Here is a 22,187-nt window from a genome sequence, read left to right as displayed (position 1 = left end):
TGAGTGGCTTTTTCTCTCCACATGGCAGGGGAGGAACAACACGGGTGAGCTCGTGAGGTCAAGATTATTTCTGGCCGCACACTTGAGTGAGTAGTCGGAGGGCTGGAGTGTGGGATGAACTTCTCCTTTCTATCTAAGTGTGGGAGGAGTTGCTGCAGTTTCCTTTCTTTACAAGTATTTGCATGCGACAGTGAACTCAACGTGGAGCTGACAGAGAGTGTGGAGGACAAAGGTGGGAAGAGCAGCTGCCTTGAGTGGGTCCGCCGGCGCTAGAATGCCCGCTGACTCAGCAACCAGGAGGAGCTGATTCACTCCAGCAGCAGCTTTGGATATTCTGTCCCCGCCAGTGGGACCAACTTATTTTGCAGAGATGAGACTCAACTTCTCCACCAGTTGGATTTTCCAAGGATGGATCGCGTGCATCCTTGTGAGCCTTCATGCACAGGTAAAACCCAATGGTGGGAACAAGACCTTGAGGTGTCAAGTCCAGCTGATGCAGCCACTGGTGGATCTGCTCTCAATCTAAAGCGATGTTTTCAGCTGCTGTTATTTAAAGAAGGAACGTGATTAGTTGTTGTCTGAGCAGTTAATTCCGTCCAGGTGCAGGAGTTTACAAGATGTGGTCGCAGTGGTGCGACTGCTGGGCACCAGTCGTCTGTCACTGCCCGTCTGACTGTAAACCGACGGCGTTTGACTGGAACAGATGCCGGATTAACTCCCAGTCTGCTCGACCAAAACACAGTAGCTTTAGAGACGTTTCACAAGCCTATACAGGAAACTTGAGATTTTCTTTTTTTGGGGGGGTCAGCTTATATTGTGTCATGACTCATTGAACCCAGTATTTCCTGTAATACATTTGGTTCAGCTGACTGGAAGATGTTTGGCTGGAAGATGTGTTTTTGTATGAGAGAATATTACCCAGAGAAGCCTGTTTAAGTTGATGGATGTATAAGAACTTAGTGGTTTTGCTCACTAGGATCCTCCTCCTTCGATTCAATGAGGCATCTGTCAGTTGTTCAACTGTAGATCTGTCATTGAATCCAGTTATTTGATTTGATATTTTTGTGGTGACCAGCTGAGCCATATCCAGTGATATTGCAACACACATTCGAGTGAAAGCTCAACAAAAAGTCTGTCAGCAGAAGACTTAACAGAAGTTGAAACATATATTGCAATTTTCAAGAATAAATAAGGAAAGTAGTTATAAAAGGACACGATAGTGGGAATTTTATAATATAAATAAAATGTAATAATTTCTTTTTTTGTTTTTCCAGGGATATTTGTAAGTCAGTTGATAAATATTGTAAAATGTAAATATAATTAAAATGTAAATAATTATATTATTATTTTTCCATTTTTTTCTTTTTTCCATGACTAAATAAATGTATACGTGATGTGATTGAAATAAGAAATGATATATTACCATACATATAAATTAAGGTTGAAGCACCTACTTTATTCTACTACAACACTTTCTTCTTTTTGTTCTCATCTTGGCTGGATTATTGTTACTGCAACTTCTTTCTTTTTTTGGCGGGGGGCCGGGGGTGAAGTGTTTGATGTCCGTTTAAACTTCTTGGAAAACCAAACAAACAGCTTCATCAATAAAACGTGTCTCCTTAATCACACAACACAAGTGTCCGTCACAACAATGAAGCTTTGTAGGAAGAGTATGGATCCCATAATAAGTTCCGTGACAAAGAGTTGATTGATGCACCGTCGGTATCACATGGTGTCTCTTTAAACACGGCCCGGGTCAACACTTCTGACATCATTTATCACTCTCATGCGGGAGTTTGAATGATTCGTATCCCTGCATGTGTTGAGTCGGTGCTGCTTTGCTTTTGAAGAAGAATTTAATCCTGAGTGCAAACAAAGATTGAGTTGTGCAATTTCCCATATCTGAGCCCTGATCCCCCCCCCCCACACACACACACAACACTCCTGCAGGCCTCAAAAGTCAAACCGTGCGTCTCTTGGCGTGACGCCTCTGGCTGCTGAGGCCGTTATGCAAATCCTGGCTGGCACACGGAATGCACTTTGAAGCGATAGAAAGCGAGGTTTTCTAAGCAAACAGCAGATGAATGTTGACTATTTTCTAATATGAGAGGCTACATCGTGAATCCAAACAACTCTGAGGTTTTTTTCTTTCCGTCCTGAACTTCCCGGCAGTCTATAATCATATAGGGTGGACCGTCTCTTTCCCTCTCCTTTATATTTATAGAGGGAAAACATGTTACCTTGCATGAGCTAGGGCCAATATTTAGATGTAGCGGTGAAGGAAATACAATTCCCAACATTCTTTTGGCTTCCTCAGCCTCGGATAAAGAGCCTTCCTTCGCTTCATCTTCACCGTCTTCATCCGTCTCCTGACATGGGAACCTTCCATGTTTGTGTGTTAGCTGCGGCACATGGTCCTCATTATTGCTGCGGTGTGCGCCCGAGTCCTCCCCATCATTATTTCAGTGGTTAGATTATAAAAAGAGGCCAGTTGATGTGTGAGGTCGCAGCTAAGAGGACGGATTTAAACCTGAGGCACAGAGAGACAAACTTTGTTCAGGAGAAAGAATATCATCGGAGAATCTTCCTTTTAATACACACTGTTGTGTGTCAAAGGTTGGACATTAAAATCACATCAGAAGATGTTATTTATAAAATAAAAATGAGAATGTGTTCAGAGAAGAAGGAAGCAGTTGCATCATTGTACTCAGTAGGGTTGAACGAAAAAATATATATATATATATATCAGAAAGGAGTGGATTCTATATGTTTTGTTGTCCTGAACTTATTTATAGACTTTGTGGCTTTGGCACGATTTCTGTCATAACAGTCAGAGTCACTACTTCAGCAGTGTGGTGAGCAGTTAACCAACTGTGGTGAGAGCGTTGGTGTGTGTCTGAGAGTGTGTCTCCGACTCAATTTCTTAGCAACAATTAAAACAAAAAGCTTTGTCGCGCACACACACAAAAAAACATACCATAACTTTGTATTTATAAAGCACATAAGAGGTTTGCCTCCTAGTGCTGTACAAAAGGAGATAAAAGAATTGATCAAAAACACATTAGCAGTAATAAAATCACAACAAGAGACCTTAAAAAAAATTGAAAACTATAACATTACATATTAAAGTATGGACACTGATATATATACTGCTGCCAATTAAATATTGATAATAAATGAATAATAACACATGACGATTGACAAGCAAAAGTAATGAAAGTGACTTTCAAATCCAACAAATGTATTATTTTTTTCTAAATTTTTAAAATTAAAATCAATTTAATTCTTCATCTAATCATTCATTTATTTTCTCATACTACTTGGGCGAGGGACACGGGACGCCCCGGACAGTCATATATGAAATTAATTGGCAGAGAAGAAACAAAAGAAAGAAAGAAGCATTTAAAATGACGAACAATTATCTGATAAGCAGTAAAATCCGTACCAACAGCGCTCCCTTGTAAAGAAAATTGAACGTCATTGGATCACGATTTATGACGCTTTAATGAAAACTGTCATTGGTTTTTGATTTATTTATATATAAAAAAAAACACCAAAAATACAAAAGCAGAAAAGAATGCTCTAATTTCTGTAAGTTTAATAATGCATTAATGTATCAGCGTTTGGAAGTACTGTTAGGCGAATGTAACAGAAGAATAAATAGAATAAACCCACTTACATTTGGACTTCAATACTTTTTTACAACCCTGTTTGAGGCACAATTAAGACTTAAATACGTGGAATAATAACGATGTCCTTTATCAAACATTCAAAAAAGTACCACACCAGCTCCAGCCCCTAAAATACATATTTAAGGTAAATCCGATCATCATATGGAAATTCCCTTAAACTTGTTAATCCTAGGAACAAACACTCGGATCAAAGTGGTTGTCAGCAGCAATATCAGAGTTGTTTGAGTAAGGCCTGTTGTCTTTGAAGAGGAGAAACAGGAGCTTCATCCTGAATCAAAGTGTGATGTTTGAGGGATTTTTCTGAGGGATTAGAACTACTTAACGTGGTTGTTTACAATTAAAGCTCGGTGCGGTCGTCTGGATTAGACGGAGGAATTGTCATGTGCTCTTGACAAAACTTGGAAACATTTAGAAGTAATTCACGGAGGGGTCACATGGTGGAAAGGATCAGAGGCTGGAATGAAATGTGACTTAACGTCTGCTCTATATATGATTTAACGAGTGAAGATGTTGTGTTATTTTTGTGTTGCAGACTGCAGCGTCCAAATCCCTGCAGTGCAATGATACACAATACTCCAGAGGAAGTAGATGCTGCAACAAGTGTGAACCAGGTAACACACACACTTGTCTCATGACCCACATACTCGAACTATGAATAGGTTTGCATCCATGACTGTGTTTAGTGAAAAGAGGAAGGATGTTCAAACCAGGAACATCAAACTAAAAATATCGACATAAACGTGTGTCTTTTCCTTCCGTGGAAATTGAACGCATCTTTCATCACGGCTCAGGGTTTTACCGTTTCCTGCCATTAAGTCGGTTTCTCTCCTCACTCAGGCTTCCGGGTTTATTCCCACTGCGATGATTCCCAGCAGACCAAGTGTCTGAGATGTGCCCGTGGAGAATATCAGCCCTCCTGGACGCAAGAAACTCGCTGTCTGCAGCAGAAGTTCTGTGATGAAGGTATTTGTGGCGCAAGATGAAACAGAAATACACAATGATTCCCCCCTTATGGGACCAATAAAGATGTGTCTTATCTTATAACGATAACTAATGACTGTCAACATGTAGTTTATCATCACCTTTTATAAATGCTTGTAAGACTATAAACAGACTGCACCGTGCACGTCATGAATAATCGTAAATGATAGTGATGGTCTGATGAAGCTTCATGAAGCATTGTCATTATTTTCAGAGTCCACTAGATGGCGGTCTCTGCACTGTTTTACTTTGTTTTGAACAACTGTTCTATTGAAACATCACATCGTTTTTAAACTGATGGCGCCATCTACTGACCTCTGAACAACATGACACTGTTTCATGAAGCTTCATCCGCACATCACTACTAAAGAGTTTAAACCATTTTTTTCTGTAAGTGTGTGGTCACTCTTGCTCGTAGCCTCAAGTGATTTTGAACTGAGCCTTCTTGTCACTCGCCACGGACCTAGCCAAATTTAGATTCGGATTCAGTGATTAAAAATGTGCATAAACGCTAGCCAGCTAGCTTGACCAGCCATTTAAGTAAAAGGGCTACTAACATAAAAACCCAACTCTCCTGACTCACTCATAAGTTTCAGATGTTGAAGTCTTCCTCTCCAACATGCAGGTCGTTCCTCATCATGACAATGTTTTGAACTTATTACTTTATAAAGATCTACCCCGTCTGAAATCTCGGGGAATGAGAGGTTATGAAAGCGAAGTCAATTTTGACTTAATAATGGCCCCTTTGTTTACACAACGAGTCCCTTGGTGGTCGACCTGGATGCTCAACCAATCACAGCAGAGGGGGCATGTTCTGAAAGTGTTTTCAGTGGGTGGGGCTTAAGGACATTTTCTATTGTAAAGATTTCTATGAAAAGAGAGTTTTGCACAAACAGACACATACTGATGACAACAATAGAGTCCAACATTTATTTAAGAGACACTTAAATGAACACAATAGTTGCTCTACAATCAATGCGACTCGCTCAAGAGAGAAACATCTTCACAAACCAAGGTCTTACCAATCCAGTTCTCCTATTATCACTTCAGTAGCGATGTGGTTTCATGATACAGTATGATACTCACCACTAGATGGCACAATCTGCTCTGTAATCTTTTCCTCTGAACCATGAACTCAATGACAGTTGCCACCTACTGCACTATGAACAAACAACACTGCATCACGAAACGTCCCTAACCCATCAGTACCTTTCAGATGTTTGTGCGTTCTTTCACAGAAAATAACAGCTTTTCTCAAATTAACCAGATGCTCTTTAGTGTTTTGTGTTGAAGTTTGATCACTCCAACTATATCTCTGCAACTCCAGGTAAGGGGTTCATGTCCAGGCCTGAGAACCCTGTGGCGGAGGAACCGTGCCGCTGCGTCCCCAACTTCCAATGTTCTCTTATCAACTGTGAGTACTGTGAACAGATCCCCTCCTGCTCTGCTGGATTTGGACTGGAGTCGGAACCCGGTGAGACGTCTCTTACAGCCAAACCATTTCGATTTTGTAACTTAATATTAAATATAAAACCACTCTCAGAGTCAACAAGTGGAAGAAAGATCTGCGCTCCCTGTAAGAAAGGCTTCTATTCATCAGACAACAACGCCCAAGAGTGCAAACAGTGGACAGAGTAAGCTTCACCGTATTAAATGAAACTAGAAAAAATGTGAAATAAACCAAAACTTTCTTTCCTCCAGTTGTAAATCAGAAGGCAAGCTGGAGGCTCGACCGGGCAGTGCCGAGGCCGACGCAGTATGTGGACCAGCAGTATCTGGTAAGACATGTTTTTCTTTCATGTATGTGAGTTTATGAGCCACGTCCAGAGCGTCGTAAATAAAAATGTGCATCCACTGCTTTAATGGCCAACATGATGCCTTGTTCGTTATTAACAGGCAATAGCTGTGTTTTATTGAACACGCCTGCAGAGAGAGACTGCAGTAAATGATCGTCTTTGACACGGAAATACAGTTTATCGAGGGAAGAATGCATTTTACAGCTGGAAGGGTTTTTAAAAATGTACTGTATGTAACAAGCATTCTGGCATAAATACACTGAAACATTGCAATGCAGATTTCACAAAAAAAAAACTGCATTCAATCAAATGAGTAAATTAAGTTCCATAATTTAAGAATTCTATCGGAGAAAACATGACAAAAGAAGGCTTATTTAAGGAAATGGTGTCAAACTTTTGCAGCCTTCCATTTGATTAGTTTGCAAGCAAGAGTGTCTGTCTTTGTTCAATGTCACAAATAAAGATCTTTACATAAGATGTAGTCATTCAAATACCTTTGATTATTTATGTAAAAAGGAACAGATTAATTAAACAATGTTTTCACTATGAAAACCCACATATGTAAACATAGCATTTACCATAAAACAGAAATCTAATTTTGATCAAAAATATACAGACAAGAATCCTCTGGTGACCCTACGGCCAGTTGACTTCAAGGAACCCAAATTTAAAAGGTTAACCCTTGTGTTGTCTCTGGGTCGAGGAGACCTGATGGACCAAAAACAAATGTAATTGTTTACCCCTTGTGTTGTCTCTGGGTCAAGGTGAATGACCTCCCTGGCTTCCATAAATACATATGCAGTGGTGGAGGTCGTTCACTTTGACCCAGAGACAACACAGGGGACAAAACAATGACATTTGTTTTTGGTCCATCAGGTCATCTTAACCCTGAGATAACACAAGGATTAAGTACGACTGTGTCCAATCCCTATCCAACCATCTTAAAGCAGAGCATGTGTTTTGTCTGCGTAGCTGATTTATTTTCTCTGATTATATATTGTTTCTATAAATAGTCCTAAATCCTGTGAAAAAACCCTGACAAGATTAACCATCTTTTCCTTGTCCCTGAAAATTTCATTTGAATATGTCCATAATTATTTTTGATTTATTTTGCTAGTAGACATCATACTTTTTTCCTCACAATTCAGATAATTAAAAAAAAAAAATTAAAAGAATACAAATTAATAGTAGCATCCTCATTCTGGGTCACAATGTTAACCAATGTTATTACAATACAATGTGTTAGTTAATATACGTCCATATAATACATCTCACCTTCCAATTTTCTTAACTTATCTCTAAAAGTCTTACTTAATTAGTTAATTATGTTGGGCTTTGTTTTTTAATAATTGTTATATATTGTTATATTTCCTGAAGGAGACATCCAGAGGGGGATCAATAAAGTTTATCTATCGAACTATAAAAGTTGTTGGAAACAAGGACTTAACCCTTGTGTTATCTCTGGGTCAAGGTGACCTGAAGGCCTAAAAACAAATGCATTAGTGGTATCCCTTGTGTTGTCTCTGGGTGAAGGTAAACAACCTCCATCTCTGCATATGGTGGAGGTTGTTGAACTTGACCCTGAGACAACACAAGGGATACCACAAACTCATTTAGTTTTGGGTCTCTGGGTCACCTTGACCCTGAGAAATCACAAGGGTGAAATACAGGGAACAAAAGAGTTGTAATTAAACTGTACGTATTTTCTCTCAGCTGCAGCTCCATCTTGGGTCATCGTGTCGGTTCTGTCAGTCATCACCGTCCTGTGCCTTCTCATCCTGATGCTCTTCTGCTACAAGGACAAACTCAAACTACTCTCTGGTAAGTTCATTTAAAAATAGAAAGAGAAAAGAAAAGTTTTTAATGTACGTCAAAAACTGTTTCCAGTGAATCTGCGCTCCTGTGTTCAAAACCTGAAGAGGACCAGGATCCAACAGGTGCGGCTGAATTTCAGTGATTCTTATTCCTGATGATTCCTCAGAATGTTGATTCAGCTTCATCCTGCAGGAGACCTTGGCTCCGCTCTACCAAAGTGGAGCCTCAGGACCAGCAAAAGGCTCGCCGTGCGAGACAACCAAACTCGTTTGCCAAGCGCCGTGTAGACCTGTGGAGGAGCCCCTGAGTTTGTACCCCTTCTTTGCCCCCCACGTGAAGGTCTCACTGCCTCCTACCGAGGAAGTGACAAAGGTGGCGCAGACAGCAACGGAGGAACGGAGCGTCCCGGTGGAGGTGTCTGAGGACGATGATCTGGTCACGAGTGTGTCGCCTCTGCTGGCCGGTCCGTGCGTGTGCGGCGTTCTGGTGCAAGAGCCGCTGGAAGTGGGCGAGAATGAGGACTGCAGCCAGGCCGTGACACCAGGAGCTCCTGGATCTTGCTCGTGCGGAGGATTAGATGCAAGCAGACGAGCGTCCCAGGAGGGACAAGAGAACATTAAAGGAACTCTCAATGACGGAGAAAAGTGTAGACTCGTCTCAACATCTTCTCCCGAGCTCTGCCAACCGTTGCTGCAGACGGCAACTTCTGAACTGATGATGGCGGCGCGAGACACGCGGGACGGACTGTACGAGGGCTCGGCCTCCCCTCAGATGATGTCATCATCGTTGGGAGACCTCTACACAGAGAAGGCCCTCTCGGCCAGCAGCCAGGGTAAAGGACTCTCCTGGCAGGACAGCAAAGGGAACAAGCTCCTCTCTGAGGACTCGGAGCTGGAGTGTCCTCCAGAAAGCCTTCACAGTCAATTGGCAGAACCAAATCTTACCTCAGGTGAGTTGATACTGATTTGAAGGAGGCAAGAGTTGATGACCTTGACATGTATTTTTAAGTAAATCAATGCAACTTATCTAATTAAGTAAGTAAGTAATAGATACTTGTAAAACACCTTTCTAGACCAGGGTCACAAAGCACTTGAAGAATCAAAAACAATACACAGTTAAAATATATACTTTAAAAGGCCAAGACAACATAAGACTAACACAGGAGTTCCGGAAAATCAAGGAAAAGCCTGCACAAATAAAAATGTCTTAAGATGTTTCTTGAATGAGTCAGTAGATCATCAAACACAGAGGGAGAGGAAGATCCTTCCAAAGCTTAGTAAGAACCAGAATTTTAAAATTGATCCTGAAAGAAACTGGCAGCCAATGCAGAGTTTTAAGGATCGGGGAGATGTGAGTTCTTCTACTAGAGCGGGTCATAATTCCATAATTTCATAATTCCATACTTATCTTCAGTTGAAGCCAACCCAAAACATTTAATACAACATTTTTGTATTTACAAATTAGTTAAAGCAATCCATTATTTATGGAATATCACTGACTGGCACTTTTCTTTTTAATAAATGAGGTTTAAATGAGTTTTTACAATCACATTTTTCACTAAAATTGTGTATTTTACACTGTCTAGTTGACACACAGAGACCACGATAATATCATTGATGTGCTGATGAAGCTTCATGAGCCAGTGTCGTTTTGTTTAGGGGTCAGTAGGTGGCCCCATCAGTTTAAGTCTCCTTTTTCATCAATGGATATTTTCCACAAAAACAGATTCAGGTTAAATTTCTGTATTTTTTGGAGTCGTGAACTTTAAATTGCTTTCTGTCCACAAAAGTACAAGATGGTTTTTACAGCACATTTAACTTTAATTGTTCTGCATCAGCCAAAGACGCCTCCCTGTGAGTCTGGTTAATGAAAGTGACAGGTCAAAGGGAAAAAATAAATGTTGTTTCTGACCCCTGACCAAGAACAACTCATTTAAGCATCCTACTAGTTACCAAGATAGTTTCCAATATCCGTCAATGTCGGTCTTGGGAAGTGGGACCACACAGAGACCATTGAGGAAGAGGACTTTTGTGTTTTGAGGAGCGAGTGAACCACTAGAACCACGCTCGAGCAAACAATGGACAGTATGTGAAGTGACCAAGCTCCTGTTTACCCAGAGTTCCTCGGGTTTTGAAACCACAGCTTCAAATGAGGCAAGATGTGTGCAGCCTGAGTAACACGTCCATAACCTGGCCAAGCCAACGCTAAACTACCGGTGACTTGCTACTTTAATTACACGCTGCATGGCTCAAGATAAACAGCTGATTAAACTTCCCGTACATTTATTTAGAAGGTGAATCAGAGGTTTCACCTGACCGCCGTTAAAGGACTTACTTTATAACTTTGGGAACACAACCCCTCCCTCCTCTTGTTTATTCATCCTCAAAACCACTTCAAAGTGTGTATTTACAGACATAATCTGATGCTTCATGACATTTTCCAGCTTGAGCTTATAAAACTAAACACTCAGAGTGAAACCAATTAAAAATAAAAGACTATTTGACACATTCTTTATCCATTTGTCTTCCACTGCTCTGGTTTATGGAAATGAAATTACCATTTAAAAAAGCTTTACATTTTGACTTCCCATCTTGCTAGCCAATGCGTTGAGTTAGCATCAGTTCCAAATTAGCTAAACTAGCTTTATTTTGTACGTCAGGTTCTCTCGTCCAATTTTAATATGGTCTTGGGGTCAACACCAACAGAAGCAGAAGACGCAAAGTTGTGTTGGCATGCTGTTTAGTGGATCATAAAAGGGTAACGTTGGTGGAGGGTTCAATTTCTGTTCCGCTTAAAAATTATTCAAGGGTGGAGATGCTGGACGGAATAATCTATCTAAAGAGGTTTTTTTTAAACATGTGTCTTTCAAAAATACACATTTTATTTAAACCTCTTGAAACCTTTTTAGAGATTAATTCTTGGTATTTGTAGTAAAATAAAAGTTTCAAGCAATTGATGAGGGATGTAAAAAAGGGGGAAGGTCGGATGAAGCTTCATGAAACAGTGTCATTATTTTCAGAGCCCACTAGATGGCACTGTTTTCCTTTGTTTTGAACAACTGTTCTAATGAAACATCGCATCACTTTTAAACTAATGGTTCCACCTACTGACCTCTAAACAACATGAGACTGTTTCATGAAGCTTCATCGGCACATCACTAGTGAAAATTGAGTTTTAATACTTATTTTTAGTGTAACTGCATCTGTAAAGTTAATGAGTAGTTGTGAAAATCGGTGGTTTTCCTTTCGAATACGATTCGGAACATGATCTCGTGGACTTCATTCTCAGGTTTTTCATCCCATTCCAGTAGACAGTATCACTGGCGTTGTTGGTTTCGACAAGGTATAAACAGCAGAAGAAAGCAGATTCCATTGAGCTTTGTTTTCAAACTTGTGGTAAAATGACATTTTTTTCTAGGCCAGAATTCTCTGTCTGGCTTTCTGGGAAAGGGATGTTAGAGTGGGAACACATGGACGCACACACAAACACACACTAAATCACACACTTAGCAAGACTATTATGGTTCTCTGCTATACTGTATGTGTGATTGCTCCTCTGTGAATGCACCACATCAATGGCTTTAAGTGTGTGTGAGTGTGTGTTTGAGATAGAAAAGAGAACACAATTTATGAATCTTGAAATTTCTACATGTTTAAAGACATGCGTGCAGACCTCCCCCAAGCTGCTCATTTATACCCACAGTGTATGTGATTTTTACTATCCAATTGCATTGTCTCACTTATCTATTAATCCATCCATATTTTAAACATTAATAGTATAAATCTTAACCCATTTGGATCGAATAAAATAATAAAATAAAATAAATAAGTAATTAATTGAATCACCGACTGCACAGGTTATTGCTACCTTGATATGTATGGATTTAACTAACAATAAATAATCAAAAACCCTCTTTATATAAATATATAAGAGAGAATAAATATCTCTTTATTCCAACTATTTCTAATATCAACACTAAATTATTACTGGTTGACGGTGGATTACATTGGCGGACTTTAGTACTGAATATTGTGCTGAATAACAAGAAGTCGTGTACTTTGGACAGACATGGTGAATGTGGTTGAACCGATTCACTACATCCAAGGTTTTAGTCACTGGATCACATTCATTCTTTTTATTTTGTGTGTATCATTTTCAATGTTTTATTCAAATCGAGTCTTGGTCTGGCCTGCTTCTTTAAATAAACAGTCCTATGAACTTATTTTATGTCTAAATCAGATAATAACTTTAAATGTTTTATATGAAAAACCGTCTTGCTTTAGGGTTTGATTTGAAGTAATTTAATATTTTAAAAGTCAGTGTAACCTTTTAACTTCAAACACACTTCTTTGTTTGTTCATCACATCTGAAGTCTAAGGCATTAAGAACTGAAGGCCGAGTGTGTTAGGAAAACCTAAATAATGTTTTTCAAACAACAAACTTGCTTGATAAAGTCGTCCTTTCTAAAGCCAGAAGAGTTCATGGAAAAGTGAGCATATGTCGGTCATACTGCGGTGATTGTGCCTGGTCATCACGCCCACTCTGGAGTCACCAGCGAGGCCCCTCAGCACTGACGTCAGTAGTCATGAGACCCGCTCCGTCTCTTCCTTAGAAACGCCACAGAAACACCGTCACATGATGAAGCAATACCCATGATTCATCTGTAACTGTGATCTTTTTTCTATTTTTTGTCCTGACTCGTTCTGTGTGTCCTGTTCAGGTCAGGTGTCCGGGAGCCACAACACCACCTTCATCTCCAGTGGCCAGGTGATGAACTTCAGCGGCGACGTCATCGTGGTCTACGTGAGCCAGATGTCTCTGGGCAGCGACGGGGTGGGCCGCGAGGACGACTTCGGGAGCCCCGTCCAAGAGCAGGCCAATGAGACGGCTCTGTTTTCTCAGAGCAGAACAATAGAGGATTCCTCGCAGGATCAAACTTTGCCCATCCAGGAAGCGATGGAACATTTAGTCCAAGTAAAGTGAGACGGACTTACACTTAAGAATGAGAACGCTTAAAAGTCAATTACTGACTCAGAAGGAAAGACTGTGCGTCTGATTCACTCTCTGGTGAACCGGTGAACTTTGTCTGGCATCTTTCAGCCGCGTTTTTTGTCAGCCAAGAGTGAAACGCTGCATTCGTTTCTATGCTGGAAACTCCCTGGACTCTAGTGTTGAGAATTCAACGTGGGATTTGGACTTTGACATCCAAAACCTCAAGGTTTTTTAATAAGTGTTTTGTCCCTTCACGGATACTTTAAAGAGGAAAATCTGTCGGAGTAAATACATAGATCTGGGTGAGGGCAGCGAAGAACTGTGTTAACGTTCGATACTTGCCAAGAAAACCATCTAATTTCTTATTTTCCACATCTAAATCTAGGGTTTCATAATATCAAAATCACACAAGTATCAGGATACTGTGTCTTCCATTGTTGGCCAGCGATGCTGTTAAAATGCCATGGCCATGTATCAAAATCCCAAGACATATTAAAAGGATAGCAAGTAGCAAAAAGACATTTTTCCAAGTGAGTCTCAAACTACGATGTGTTTTCTCACAGACAAGCTGGTGGCAGTGCTACCAGTCAGGAAAGTGTCAGTTTACGATCCAGGAAATCGGCGCGATCTGGGAACGCATGCTCAGTGCTCATTTTAATCCTCCATGTTTTTTAAGGCAACTAGAATATAGCAAAGAACACAATCTGGGAAATCAGCGACTCATTTGTACATGTGCATTGCATTCAAAATACACAACTATATTTTTATAGCCGGTGACATAGCGTCTCTTCGACTCTCAAAGCATCAATTTTATAAAAGATCTGAGGATAAGAGGAAAATAATTCATCATGTTTATACCATCGACTGGTTAAAATCAAATTAACTATTAAGCAATCCAGGGAAGGTTTTTGTTGGCCAGCATGTCTCTTTAAGTTTAGAGGAAAACATGACGTGAGCTCTGCAGTGGTTTCTTTGTATCAATAATGGTAGTAAAAAAAAAAAGGTTTTCCTGCAAAACTGTGGTTCATTTTGGAAGCTCCTAGTTTGTCACAGGCTTAATAACTGTGTCATGTTTCAACTGATTGTACACGTCGTAGAAAACTTCCTGATGTTTTAGCTTAAATGTAAACAAACTCCATTATTTGGTTTCCTAATGATCTTTCGTAAAGTTGATGTTTTGAGACGAGACAATACATTCTTAGCTATATAAATAAAATTAGGTTTTTGAATGCAACACACATGCATACAAATGGATCGATGATGATTTTCCAGATCGTGAACTGACAAATTAAACTGTACCGTGGTTTTTGTCCGACCAGACCAGACCAGTATGCATGCGTTCCCGGGAATGTGCAGATTTCCCAGCTCTTGTACTGACAGAACTACAATGGCCAGCAAAGAGCTAGCTTAAAACGTTTGCTAACTGATATATGTATTTTCTTCAGTGGCAAAAAAAACATCCAGCCAGACGACGCTTTAAAATTTGGTTTCTCTTTGAGCTTGTTTATAGGCAGCGTTCTTTGTTCCACACAAAGCTTTTGAAAGCAGTTTTTCCACAGAGCAGTTAACACCACTCACCAGACATCTGCTGTACAGCTCGTCTGTGGCTCCCCTGCAGACACCAACTTTATGCATCCTTAATGAATAAAGGAAACTTTACTCAACACAATTGGACAGCAATCGTCCAACTTTCGCACACATCGAGGAGAACATTTCTCATTCTTAAACAGTCTTAACAGCGACAGCTTTTTACCCCTTTTACTTAAACAAAATGTTCTTTTTTTTAAATTGCACATTTCTTTTTCATCTCCTGGTTGTTTAACATATCAAATTACCACGACTTTTCTTTTGGAGAGGAATCACAGCTTTGGCCCTGATCGGTTACTAAATGTTTTTATTTAACTAGAATGAAACCGGATAGACTGTACTCTCCTGTAATTGGATGTTTTCAACCGAGTTTGACATGAGCATGACTGGTTCGGTTTCCCACAAAAAGGGAATGTTTCACGTGTCTGTAACTGTGGCATCAAACTCAATGTTCTACTGTTATTAGAATTTAGAAGAAACAGCTACATAGACATTTATTTTCAAAATAAAATACAAAACTAGCTCCAGATTAACTCAAAAGAGGTACTGTCATCATAAAAAGATGAAAATTATTGCTTTAATTTCGATTTTATTCTCACTGTGTGTTGGATTTTCAATCAGATGCTGTGCATTTGATAAGCTACAATGTCATGTTTTTTTTGTTTTAAGTCCACTTAAATAATTATAATATAGACGTCATTGTCAGACTTTAATCTATGAGATCATGTTGACATGAGACATTTTAAAATTCATCACTGCCTCGTACGGATGATGTTGTTCTCTCAGGTCTAGCCATGTTTGTTTGACCCCGGGGCCCTCAGTTAGTTGGAGAACAGAAGCGGTGAAGGATCATCATGAAAGAACAAACAAAAAGGAAATGTCAGTTATTTCTGGATTTTCCTGGGACGACACAAAAGTAACATCATTTCATCATTTTAACAGCCGCTGAGCCTTAAATAGTTTTATACGGAATAAACCAATTCTAAAATATTTATTATCTGTAAGATTATATCAGTAATTTTCTGCAGGTATAATTTTTTTTTTTAATGCCGACGGTTACTTCCGGGTCACGGATTCTGTGTGTTTGTTTAAATGAAAAACTGGATGAAGTCTAATAACACGTGTGGAATTCCTCATGGTGTGAACTCCATTGTAGATGTTCGTCTTTGTCCAAAAAAGTGAATCGGCTTGTTTTATACTTGTGTGTCAAAAAGTGAACGCTGCCCTTCAAACGCACTCTCCGGACAATAAATGGACCTCTTGGATCTGTTTGCAGCTTCACCCGAATGTACATATCAACCTTTCACTTTTACAGTGGCTGACCAAAGAATCTATTTAATTTGAAATTGAAAAATATATATTTTGCATCTTTTAACAAGTGTGTCTTTCTTTCATCTTTCATCTGGAACGACATGTTGGTAGAGTTTTTACTTTTTGTCCCCGGCTGGGTCGGGAGATGTTTGTGGTCGGGTTAATTACACTTGTTGGGAGGTTTGCGTTCTGTGCCCGGTGCTGAGAGACAGACAGGCTTTTCATCAGGCCGAGGGATGGTGAGCATCTGTGACTCCGGCGCTGCCGGAACACACGCCACATGAGAGGAACGAACAGGACTGATTTAGAACCAGTTTAGGGTCAGAAGTGGTTTGTTTTTGGACGTGTGTGTGTGTGTCTGAAAACAGATGCTTCTTTTTTTCTTTTTTCTTTTTACATATGGTCTGTGAGGAACCTGTGGAAATAAATTGTCCCCTAGTGGTGACTCTTGGAGTCACAGTGCAGTGTAGTAAGTTTACAGAAGAATCAACATGATGGCGCATGCCTCTGCCAAGGAACAAAAGCTACTGGTGAGAAGCCATACAAGTGAACCTTCTTAAATCCAGAAACAAAAGTTGAGCCACTCCTTGGCAGAGGTAATAAAAAAAGGTATCTGACTCAAGACTTTATCATTGTTGACATATAAAGACCGAGGCTCAAGTGAAGTTCCCATGTCGGGTGTCAACATGGACATGCAGGAGATGATCCAGTATAACTTTCTTGTGGAAACCACCACACACACATGAGATGTTGCCGCACCTGCAGAATGTTCGGCCTCTTTCTGTTATTTAAGCTTCATGGTTGTTTCACCCGCACAAAATGAGTTACGCTTGCTTTGCACTGAGGTTCGTGCTGGTGACATGAGAAGTTAAGAAGTTCGTTTCCCATTAAAACCGGGAGATAATGAATACAACAGTTGGTTCAAAGTACAAATCATACATATAAATTCAATTCAATTCTAGGTATTTTATTTATTTATTTGACCAATCTCGAGTCTCACGCTTCAATTTAAACTTGCGTAGCTTGATTTTGAAAAATGTGTCCGGTTAAAACCCAGTACTAAATCAATATGAGGTTTCATGAAACACCTGATGAGGTATCATGATACAGTGTTGTTATTTTCGTCAGTTCAAAAGGTTAAGAGATAAAAAACAAACAAAAATCAAAGAGACTGTATCTTAAAGCCTCACAATAAGAATCTTAAGTTTTAAGGATAACTCTAGTCTTTCTATTTCACTGATTATAGTGTTAACCATGTTATTATGTTGTAATTACAAACACAGTTCCTGTTCCAGTAACACTGTTGTGAATTCTAACATGGAAGATTTTTTTTTATACAATTTGACTGTACTGTCACCTAGTTTTCATCTCCTGCAGCTACAGCATGTGATAGTGATGGTGCTAATGGATTAGTAACGTTTGGCCATCAACATGAAGAGACTTGTTGTCTTGAGATGATGCTTCTCTGAGTTAAAAGACAAGCGATGCTTCATTTTGGTTCTTTGCTGCTGTTGTGACTTCTTCCCTTCGATCTCATATTCTCTGGAATATATTGAGGAACATCGTAAAAGATACATTTTGGAAATGCAAGCCATACGGTAGGAGTGGAAAACTGTTAAGGTAAAGAATTTGGGTATATTTTGATGTTCTGCGCGCCCTTTTTCAAAGGTCTTTAATCGTCCCAAAATGGTCCTCCGACGTCCGATTGGATGGGAAGATTGCAATAGTGACAGGTGCAAATACGGGCATTGGCAAAGAAACGGCAAAGGACTTGGCGAGCAGAGGCAAGTCAATTTCTTCTTCTCTGGAATGTGGTTTCGAGAGAAGTGGAATGGCAGGTGCTAACTGTATTGGACTAGTGACAACATAACAAGAAACTGCTTCAAAAGTGTACATTTTACTAGCATAAACTAGCAATTCTCCTTGAAATAAATGCATGAGCATGTGGATTATATTTTTAAATTGTAATAATAAATACATTTAAATGCATTGTTTACACAGACTAAGCAAAAGGTTCAAGTGAATGGTGTGTGTGTGTGCAGGGGCTCGGGTGATCCTGGCGTGTCGGGACATGGCCAGAGGTGAGCAGGCGGCCCGTGACATTATGAGGGAGGTGAGGGAAGCCAAGGTTGTCGCCAGGCAACTGGATCTGGCGGATACTAAATCCATCTGCCAGTTCGCGGAGCAGATCTACAACAGTGAGCGTCACTCAAACCCTCCAGTGTCGTACCCGTCGAGATAACCGTCAGTAAAGTGATCCGCTGTGTTCTCAGCTGAAAAGTCTCTCCACTTCCTGATCAACAACGCGGGTGTTGCCATGAGCCCTTACGCCCGGACCGCCGACGGCTTCGAGATGCAGTTTGGGGTCAATCACCTGGGTACGATTAGGAACGCAAAACCTTTTTTGTTCGTTCATTTCACATTTTTTCTGTCACAAAATTCAGGACACTTCTTCTTAACGTTTCTGCTGCTCGACCTGCTGAAGCATTCCGCGCCATCTCGCATCATCAACCTGTCCTCGGCCGCTCACGCGATGGGCAGGATCAACTTCGACGACCTGAGCGGCGACAAGGAGTACCACCCGGTCAGGGCGTACGCCCAGAGCAAGCTGGCTAACGTCCTGTTCACCAGGGAGCTGGCTAAAAGGACCGAAGGTACACACAAAGGCCCGGCTGTGTTTGACAGAGTCACTGAACCAGCATAAGAAATTGATCTCCAGTGTGAGAGTCTCATGTTCAAAACCACAACTGGCCCCGGACAGGAGACCCAACTCATTGGTTTGTAGCTATAAGTGTGGGTCGCTGAGGAAGATGCAGTTATTTAAAGTAACAGTTAGGAGTTGTCGTGACGACACTACTGTATGAATGATTCCTTTATAAGGTAAGGTAAGGTAAGGTAAAACTTTACTGATCCCTCAGGAGGTCTCCTTCGGGAAATTGTTTTTTACCAATAGCCAGCAATTTTTCATAAACAATAAAAAATAATACATAAAAAATAAAATAAGAAGAAGAACATAAAGAGGAAGAACAAGATGACACAATCTAAGTCTAAAGACAAAGACAAAGAACATAGGTCAAGGAAAGAAAAACAACAAAGACAAAGGATACAAAGACTAACATGGAACAGAACATCCAGATACTCTCACTGCACTCCTGCCCCCGAACTCAGAATTGTACAATTTAATAGCCCGAGGGATGAATGAGTCCCTGGGTCTATTTGTTTTGCACCTGGGTAGGAGCATTCGTGCACTCATTCTGCTTCTCTGCTCACTGATGACAGTGTTCAGAGGATGACTGTCATCATCCATGATGGACAGTAGTTTGTTCAATGATCTCCTCTCAGCAACTGTCACCAGTGAGTCCAGCTTCATTCCAACCACAGAGCCAGCCCTCCTGATCAACCTGTCCAACCTGTTATCACCTCCTACTACCCTCCAAGTATGGTATCACAAGTAAATCGAATGAAAATACCTTAACATAAGCACCAATAACAAAGTATGGAGACTAAGAAATGAATAAACTGTTGTAATCTAGATCTATAAAGGGCACTTGAGTCAGTTTGGTTAATCTAATGGCTTTTATGGGTCCTTAAGAGATCTTCTTGGACCCAAAATGACCTTCATTAACTGCTCTGTGTCTAGAGTCTAGACTAATCCTGTTTTTTGGGTTTTTGGCCTTATTTTTCCAGAAGGCTGAAAGCGGTCTTATGCCAACTACTCCCTTATTGTTAGTGTGACTCGTTTTTATACTTAATTAGTAGTGATGTGCTGATGAAGCTTCATGAAACAGTGTCATGTTGTTAAGAGGTCAGTAGGTGGCACCATTAGTTTAAAAATGATGTGATGTTTAATTAGAACAGTTGTTCAAAACAAAGGAAAATAGTGCAGAGACCGCCATCTAGTGGACTCTGAAAGTAATGACACTGCTTCATGAAGCTTCATCAGACCATCACTAGTTTAAACCCTCTATTCAAGCAATATTTAGAAAAACAGATTTTCTGGTTAATGAGATGAAGCTATTAACAAATTCCTGTACTAAAATACCAAAAGACAAAATGAGTAAATGTATTATAACATGTCTTTATTTAATTATTTTGCTTTTGAGTCGCCTCTTTCTTAGACCCTTTTTCAAGAACTTGCTCATGGGCATGCTTTTATGTTTCCAGCTCTTGGAGTGATGGCTTATGCAGTGGACCCTGGTGCAGTCAACACTGAGATCACCAGGCATATGCGGCGCCCCATAGCGGCAATCTTTAAGACTCTGTCCTTGTTCGTCAAGAGGTCTGCAGAGGGCGCCTACACCACCATCTACACCGTCGTGACCCCCGAACACCAGATGCTCACCGGCGGATTTTACAAGTAAGTAAGACTTTTCATTTACAATAAGTGGCTCAGAATAGAGTCGAGGTCGGAGATGCAGATGCGAAGATATTTAAGAAATAGTTTCACATCCTAACACGTTTTTTAAACCACAACAAACAAACAAGTTGTTTATTCTGGAACCACACAAGTGCATTGACTCATGTCTCGTTCCATCACAGGGACTGTGCCAGGGCCAGCAGCTGCAAAGCGGGTCAGGATGATGGCACGGCCCTGAAGCTGTGGGCAGTGAGCTGTCACTTGCTGGGCATCCGCTGGAGATGAAGAGCTTGAGAACACAGAGAATGTTCCAGCAGTCAGAACACAAGACAAGTACAAGCTTGACATGATTGATCTTCAAGAGAATGTGTTCATGAGTCAAGTGACGGTGAACTAAATAAACAAGACATTAAAACAACTTGAAATTATCCTAAACAAGGTTTTGAGTTTTTTTTTACTAAATGCTGAAACGATCATAATAGTTTTTTTTTAGATATATCGTGCTAAACTATTAAGTTGTAGTGATAAGAAAGGACGCCAGATGCAACATGTGCATTTTTTTTAACGAAAACTATTGCATTCTTGTTTCCAGTTATTTGTTTTATCCTCCAGGTTATTTCAAAAAGACTTTCTGAACATCTGGACAAAGTTACTTACAAACGATGATCGTTAAAATAAAATACAGAGAGTTGAATGTCAACATATTAAGGTTAAAAAAAATGTACTTCTAATTGTAAAAGTAGTAAAAGGTGTATATTAAGTTGTTGTTCTCTTTGATTAGTCAAACATGACGAAGTAATAATATTGCGTTAAAACAACATTGGCAAGGATTGAACACATTTGTTTACCTCGACTATTAGAAAAATGTTATAGCAATAATGTAAACTGCCATGAAAACTGAAATATACGTCAGGAACTAGAAAAAAAAAGGCTCTTGTTTGGTCCTTTACCTTCTTGAAGGCTTTAACAAGTACTTCTAGTACTACACCCATGATGGAGTTGAACCGAATATGGAGAAGTAAATGGTAAACTACATAAATATATAAAGTGTCAACGTAACATTTATAAATGGATAAAGATGTGGAGACTATCTTTGTTAAGAGATTTCATACATTTATTTTCAACCGCTTTATCCCTTACCGGGGTCGCGAGGAGACTGGAGCCTATCCCAGTATCATAGGGCGAGAGGCAGGGGAAACATTTGTTAAGACATATAAAGGCATTTATTACAAACTATTAAAATGTCAATTATGACATAAAAACGAAAATAATGTGCCATAACAATAACGATAAGAAAGACAACCCCCTCAAAAACAAAAAACAATAACAACAAATATTAATAAATATATATGTTTAATCATCGTTAAATGAAAGTCGTTTCCAGCTTGTTGTTTTCAAATTCAAGTTCTTTTTATTGTCATATATGTATCGAGACATACAGCATGAATGAAATTGTGGTTCTCTCTGACCCACGAATACCGTCCATTAATAAATAAAAATAGATAACCAACAAAAACTAATTGAGTAGAAAAAATGGAGACGGAGGAGAACAATCAGTATAAGTACAAAAAATTCAAAATTATTTTTTATTAAAACTCCAAAATAATTTATAAACAAACTATAACAGACAGGATCCTCTGCAACGCGTGGGCGCCA

At 39.8% G+C, this 22,187-nt stretch overlaps 2 protein-coding genes across 2 annotated transcripts; both read left to right on the top strand.

The window, feature by feature from the left end:
* Positions 1 to 213: 213 nt before the first annotated feature.
* On the top strand, positions 214 to 16,177 carry tnfrsf11a (tumor necrosis factor receptor superfamily, member 11a, NFKB activator). Its single transcript, XM_087789054.1, has 10 exons — positions 214 to 445; positions 4,225 to 4,303; positions 4,530 to 4,655; positions 6,001 to 6,147; positions 6,217 to 6,307; positions 6,375 to 6,451; positions 8,183 to 8,290; positions 8,357 to 8,406; positions 8,477 to 9,233; positions 13,005 to 16,177. The coding sequence occupies exons 1-10, from the start codon at positions 371 to 373 to the stop codon at positions 13,265 to 13,267; spliced, it is 1,773 nt and encodes a 590-aa protein (XP_087645180.1). The 5' UTR covers positions 214 to 370; the 3' UTR covers positions 13,268 to 16,177.
* A 1,528-nt stretch (positions 16,178 to 17,705) lies between these two features.
* Positions 17,706 to 20,929, top strand: LOC148081981 (retinol dehydrogenase 12). Its single transcript, XM_087789052.1, has 7 exons — positions 17,706 to 17,772; positions 17,843 to 17,958; positions 18,217 to 18,372; positions 18,448 to 18,552; positions 18,619 to 18,828; positions 20,339 to 20,531; positions 20,714 to 20,929. The coding sequence occupies exons 1-7, from the start codon at positions 17,759 to 17,761 to the stop codon at positions 20,814 to 20,816; spliced, it is 897 nt and encodes a 298-aa protein (XP_087645178.1). The 5' UTR covers positions 17,706 to 17,758; the 3' UTR covers positions 20,817 to 20,929.
* Positions 20,930 to 22,187: the final 1,258 nt, after the last annotated feature.

The sequence above is a fragment of the Callionymus lyra genome, chromosome 4 (genome assembly GCF_982586985.1).
Source record: "Callionymus lyra chromosome 4, fCalLyr1.hap1.1, whole genome shotgun sequence".
In the NCBI taxonomy this organism is placed as follows: Eukaryota; Metazoa; Chordata; class Actinopteri; order Syngnathiformes; family Callionymidae; genus Callionymus; species Callionymus lyra.
This window is presented reverse-complemented; position numbering and strand designations above follow the sequence as displayed.

Excerpts from the sequence above, each read along its gene's own strand:
- LOC148081981 (XM_087789052.1), top strand. Across the intron at positions 17,959-18,216 it reads AAAGGACTTGGCGAGCAGAG|GGGCTCGGGTGATCCTGGCG; the intron begins GCAAGTCAATTT and ends GTGTGTGTGCAG. Across the intron at positions 18,553-18,618 it reads GTTTGGGGTCAATCACCTGG|GACACTTCTTCTTAACGTTT; the intron begins GTACGATTAGGA and ends CACAAAATTCAG.
- tnfrsf11a (XM_087789054.1), top strand. The coding sequence starts at position 371 with ATGAGACTCAACTTCTCCACCAGTTGGATTTTCCAAGGATGGATCGCG. Across the intron at positions 6,452-8,182 it reads ATGTGGACCAGCAGTATCTG|CTGCAGCTCCATCTTGGGTC; the intron begins GTAAGACATGTT and ends ATTTTCTCTCAG. Across the intron at positions 9,234-13,004 it reads AGAACCAAATCTTACCTCAG|GTCAGGTGTCCGGGAGCCAC; the intron begins GTGAGTTGATAC and ends TGTCCTGTTCAG.